The 6,215-nt window shown below is 48.3% G+C and overlaps 1 protein-coding gene across 2 annotated transcripts in view; it reads right to left on the bottom strand.

Annotated features, from left to right (window-relative positions):
• Positions 1 to 322: 322 nt before the first annotated feature.
• The window catches only part of bbs9 (Bardet-Biedl syndrome 9), a 96,897-nt gene continuing 91,004 nt past the window's right edge, over positions 323 to 6,215 (bottom strand). For both annotated transcript variants that reach the window (XM_068322944.1, XM_068322945.1), the window contains one exon: positions 323 to 2,755. In XM_068322944.1, the coding sequence (XP_068179045.1) occupies positions 2,487 to 2,755 (269 nt within the window). In that variant the 3' untranslated portion in view covers positions 323 to 2,486. The remainder of the gene's footprint in view (positions 2,756 to 6,215) is intronic.

Raw genomic sequence — 6,215 nt, 5'->3', positions numbered from 1 at the left:
ATCATGCAGGTGGAGTAGAGGGAAAAAGGTGGAGGTACTAAAATAAAAATTATATATATATATGATATATGAGGATGATGATGAAAAACTGCAAGAAAAAACGAAAGATAAAAAGAAGCTGAGAAAGGTGTAGGAGTCTAACTGGGTCTGCAGCTACGTCACATCCTCCACCTTCAGCACCAACATCCTGTCTGCAAACCGGACATCACACTCCCGTCCATCAGCTTGACAAGCGTTGTGTTCTTTGACACCCGAGCTATGAACACAGAGATGGAAGCAGAACAAACACACCGTTTGGACAAACACCACCTGAAGGCTTCCATCGCTTCCAGAAAATCACTTTTATTACTAAATTGATCATAAACGAGCTTCATTCTCCTGGTAACAGCTGCACATGAACAGTGTGGCTATAAAAGCAGACTCATTCCCAGAGTCTCGTACATGTGAACGGCTAAAACAACAGTACAAAATCTAGGATCACATTGTGAAACAGTAACATGTATTTAGAGTCTTGTGTCCAACGGGAACGTCAGTGACGCCTCCGACCTCTAACTCCCCGGCTGGCAGGATGTGTAGACGCTTTTCATCTGCGCTAAAAATGGCAGAAAACCTAAAAAATACTAAAACAGATGTTTCCCAGTGGACAGAAGCTGATCGTACAGACACGCAGCGAAGCAGAGGCTGCTGGGATTGTTTTAGGGTAGACTGGCACTGACTCTAAGCCTCAGGTCCGGCGGAAACATAACAAACTCGTCCACGATGAGTGAGTTTATCCAAAACTTTACTTTTCTATAAAGAAAAACGTTTAAGCGCATGAACCCTGTGTAAAACCAGAAAGATATTAGGTTCAGTGTTGAATCTTTCTATGAACTGTCTTCATAGTGCATTATAATGCATTCATTATGCTTCATGAAAACACTATGAAGCAGTAAAGACGTAAAGTTATAAGTTCTGATGGAGGGTCTAGACTGACTGAAGGGATTGAGACCTTTATGAACATGTGTAACTCCTCTATGTAGACTTGGGCTCCTTAGAAAGCATTACAGGAAATCAACGGTTTGTTGGGTCAAGCAGACTTTAAACTGTAACAGTTCTGACTAAAAGCTGCCATAAACTAAAGTTCAAAGAGTTTCTATCGGGGGATTATCAGGACCATTAGTGGGTTGGAACAGGACAACCCAGAATGCTAAGGGAAAAAGGAACAGGAAACTTTCCTAATCCTCTTCAACATAAAGAAAACAGTCCAGAGAGATTCTAATCTACGTCTGTCCTGGAACAGGAACAACTCAACTTTGGCAGGTAACTGGAATGTTTAAGAAGGTAAATAGGCTCATTGACTGGTTAATATTGATTGAGTTCCAATTGGTTATGAAAGGAAGAAGGAAGTTTGTCACGAAGGTCCCCAACGAGATTGTATGAGGGTGTCTGACCACACAGGTAGTAGTCTGATTCACCCAGGTGTTACCAACCAACCAAACAACCAACCCACCAGCCAACCAACCAATTGCATGCCCACTGAATCAGTTGTTCTCTAAACATTTACTCTAGACTGTCTACAGATGAACTCCTCCCCCGTCTGGCGCCTCTATCACTTGTGTCCTAGCAACCAATCAGTGGTATCAAGCTGGTTAAACATGCTGCTGATGTCATGGCGACCCAGGTTGGTGATGCGTTCCTGTCCAGCCTCCTTTCCCTCATGTTCTTCAGCAGAAATGGTCTCGGGTGTAATGCCGGCCTCCGGCCTGCCCGTTGCCACCCTGCTTTTTCCAGAAACGCCCTGTCGGTTTCCAGCGTACCAAAACGGGCTCGGGTTTGACCCTGTGGCACCAAGTATGTGTCCACCAGAGGCCGCGTGTCCTTGAGTGTCCCATATTTAAAAACTAAACTGAGACGGTCGGAGGGGGCGGCGGTGCCGGCGGCGGGAGGATGTGGCCTTGATTTACCCGTAAGCGGCGGGGATCAGGGCTCAGCAGCCGGGTTATTCTTAGTGGTGGGGGTGCTCCAGAGAGGCCCGGGGACACGCAAGGGGGGGTGGACGAGAGGGCGTGTCCAACTTCACGTCCAGAAGTGTGCGTGGGCTAGGGGGCGGAGTTTGGGGCCTGGTTGTGGGTTCAACTGCAGCAGGAGTTAGACGACGAAGATGAGGAGGAGGAGGAAGGACGGAGAGTCAGCGAAATGTCTGAGGAGAGGAGGAGGAGGCTTTGGTCTTCTTCCTCGCTCTCCGCAGGCTCCGACCGCAACACACACACACACACGCACGCACACACACAGTTGTGTGGTTGAGATGCAGACAGTGGATGTGTTTCTGAAGAACAGCTTTGCTGCTGAATCAGTTAATTTACATGTAAATATATATTTAGTCTGCATACATACGTGTGTGTGTGTGTGTGTGTGTGTGTATGTGTGTGTGTGTGTGTGAGTGTGTGTGCATGTATATTCATGTGGAATGATGTTTCCATGCATATCATGTGACCTCATTGGTCCTATCAGTTCTCTCCGGCCTCCGGCTCGTCTTTCTTCTTCTCTTTCACTTTTACAGACGACTTCTTGGTCGCCTTCTTCTCCCCCGACTCCTTACTGGCCTCCTTGTCTTTCTCCTTCTTCTCTTTTGACAACTCTTTCTTCTCCTTGGAGGAGGATGAGTCCTTCTTGGACTCCTTCTTTTCTCTTTTCACCTCCCTCTCGGGCTCCTCTGCAGCTCCCGCCTCGTCTTTCATGGAGGTCTCTGACGTCTCTCTGGACGCCTCCTTCCTGTCTGAAAGAGGAGAGAGGACAGGACAGTTTTTATATTTTTATTCTCTTTTAGAAAACGAATCATCTTGATATCGCAGGCGGTTTTGGGCGCGATGAGATGATGATGAAGAGGTTTATCAGGCGTGAGGAAGAGGATCACCAGTCAGCTGTAAGACGACTGCTGCAAACACACTGCAGCTGTTAGCCGTTAGCATCCAGACAAACTGAGTGACAACAACACCTGTCGCATGACAAAGTACCCCCACTTCACCAAAGAGCCCCCCACCACCACCACCACGTCTGTCAAACACACTGCAGCCCCCCCCCCACCACCACGTCTGTCAAATACACTGCAGCCCCCCCCCGGCGGTCTGATAAGACAATAAGGAGGCTGCTGTCTGCCCACAATGAGACGCTGGTCTTATCTCCATGGGAGCGGAGAGGGTGTCGAGGCCGGAGACCAGCCCAGTGTCTAAGAGACGGGTTGGGGGGGTTAACCTCTCAGAACTGGGGGGGTCAGTCTCGATGCGTGTGGATGTATCTGTTCTTACATGTGAGGACCGGAGGCGGGTGAAGTGTGTGTGGATCTAATCAGACGGATCATCGTCTGCGGGCTCGAGTCGAGTGTGTGTCGGCTGGGACAAGCCGACGGGGGGCCGACGGGGGCCGACGGGGGCCGTAAACGTCCCGCGGCGTGTAAAGGGCTTTAAATGACATTTATAGCAGTGGGTTCAGACGTGTTGGACGAAGATGATCGGCAGATGCTTGAAATTCCTTCAGAACGTTTGGTTCAGCCCCCCCCCCAAAAAAGAAATCAGATTTATGTATTCTAGAAAACACAAGACATTTGATTTGATTTGATGTGGCCTGAATTAGATAAAAATATATCAGTAGTTTAATTAGTCAGAAACTTGATTGTCAAAAAGTTTTAGAATTCTCAAAAAAGTGTACCCCTCCCATTCAGGGACCACTGGTTAACCCATACAAGGACGAACCATGAAAGTATTGATTATTAAACCGATCAGCTTTGTAGAAATTTATCAGTTTTTAACAGTTTTTCTTTAATTTTTGAAATTAACCAAGAAAGAAAGAAAGAAAGAAATGGACACGGACAAAAATCTGCTGGGTGGGAAACGTCAGTGGATTTAGTTTTTAAAAGACATGAGGTCAAAGTTAAAAACAAAAATGTTTGAAATTAAAAAATGAAATGGGAAAAATATTCCACCTTCCCCTCGGAGCAGGGTGGAATATTACAGATGATTTCAGCAGCGTTTCAGAACCGAACATCGTCAGAGGGATCTGCTCACACAAAACAAGTGGGAACAAATCCATCTGTCAGCAGACACACACACACACACACACACACACACACACGCACGCACGCACGCACACACACACACACACACACACTGCTGAGGGAGTGTCGGTATCTAAGCAGTAAAACAACACAAGCCATAGAAACGCTCCAACTGTGTGTAAAACCCGCGGTGTGTGTGTGTGTGTGAGACGTCATCAATGTGTGTGTGTGTGGGTTAATCCTGCAGCGACAGTCTAATCCAGACGGGACGATAGCGGTCTGACTCCTCCACGCGTCGCTCCTCAGCAGCTGAGCCAACAGATACCGAAGGCACTCTAAGAGAGTGTGTGTGTGTGTGTGTGTGTGTGTTGTGCATGAACATGTGTATCTGTTTGCTTTATTGATCCTCTGATGGTTTCAGATCAAACTGGACCTCGATTTGCCACCAGACGAGACTCAAACCTCTGACCAGTGAAATTAACCCTTTGTTTGAAGAGTTAATTTCATTTTGCGTCTCCCTCCGAGCTTGTCCTCTAACATCGACGCTGTAACACAAGAAGGCAGCTCCCGTCTGTACGAGGGCCCAGGAGGGTCAGCTCAGGCCAGCGGACGTCGGCAGACGCCGCCCCCTCCAGCGGTGACGTGAAACCCCCCCCACGTGGGACCGACTGGTGGCGTTGGTCAGAGTCTGCAGCCGTTCCCGTCCCGCTGGATCGGCCGCTGCTCCGTCTGGACGGAATCAGCCTGACAGGAAAACGGGGGTTTGTAGTTCCTGCCGCTGCACATCATTGCCTTCAGCCAACGGTCCTTCAGGGAATAAATCTATTATAATATTGTTCCCCCAAATTACCGTGGAGGTGTTTCATTTTCAAGGAACAACTTCTCAGCGTGGAAAAGCGGCGGAGGCTGCCGGGGCCTAATGACATGACGGCCCCGGCGTGGTTTGCTCGCGAGGGCCCTTTGGTCGAACGCCTCCTTCAGCGTTTGGCTTCCCATGTTTCCATAATCATTTTAGAACATTTTAATTTGAGCAGATTGTTTATGAGTCCATCGTGGACGCTTCGTCTCAGACCGACGATTCGTGATATTTTCCCCGTCATGGAATCGGGTTTTTGTTTTAACACGCTGGCTTTGCGGTTGCCAGTTAAAATCCCCTCCCCGGTGCCGTTGAAAACGGGAAAAGCCAAGGAGGTCGAAGGTGAATTTTCTAAATCATTCGAATCAGAATCTTCCAGAATCATCTCAGCCTTCATCATCCTCGGAGCTCCTCATCCTCTGGCTGGAGTTTAGAGGACGACACTTGTTTATTCCTGCGTGAACAAAGAGAAAAACCGCAGCAACAAAAGCCGGCCAGTCGATTAGATTAGCAGAGCGATGCTATCTGCGCCGCGTTCAAAGCCCCCCGCGTTCCGCCAGGATTCACGTGTTAGCGGCGGATCGCAGCGCCGCATTCATCCGCAGGCAGCCGTAGTCAAAATAGAGGCGGCCTCACAGATCGCCCGCATCTCCACCAATCAGCGTGCAGGAGAATGCAGTTGAAACCTGCTGATTTACAGAATCCAATGCAGTGTGTGTGTGTGTGTGTGTGTGAGAGAGAGAGAGAGAATCCAGCAGGACACACTGATTGGATCTGTAGTGGAGTGTGTGTGTAGTGTTTGTGTGTTCATGCGGTCCAGACGAGGCGGACGGGACACGACTGTATTATGTTAAGTCTAAAAACAAATCTGTGTGGTCGACAGCGTGGGAATCGACTACGTCTGATGCGAAGAGACGCACACCAGAACACAATGGACAAAACGACACGACAAATATTAACCACAACGCCTGAACGCACCACAGCCTGAACTAACACACAGTTAGCCACGTTAGCACCTCAGCTTGTCCCGCGTAAAGAGTCACCACAGGTGTGCACTAATGTGCTACGTGCTATCTGTCGTCTTGTCTTGTTCTGACCCTCAGGGATCAATAAAGTTACGTTTGAATCACAACATCTTAAATAAACCGGAAAGCTCAGGAGACGCCGACGCTAGTCGCTTTAGTTTCAGCGTTTCAGATTTAGCGTTTCTTGTCCCAAGTGTTCCCGTCCGTCCTCTGAGCTCCGTGGAAAAGAGTCCGTATTTCAGGGGGGAAAAAAAAAAATGGAGAAAATGAAAACTAAAAAGTAAAATCATCTCAGGATCTGGAC

Source organism: Antennarius striatus, chromosome 9 (genome assembly GCF_040054535.1).
Source record: "Antennarius striatus isolate MH-2024 chromosome 9, ASM4005453v1, whole genome shotgun sequence".
Lineage (NCBI taxonomy): Eukaryota > Metazoa > Chordata > Actinopteri > Lophiiformes > Antennariidae > Antennarius > Antennarius striatus.
The sequence above is the reverse complement of the archived record's forward strand: the minus strand, read 5'-3'. Positions and strand labels throughout refer to the sequence as shown.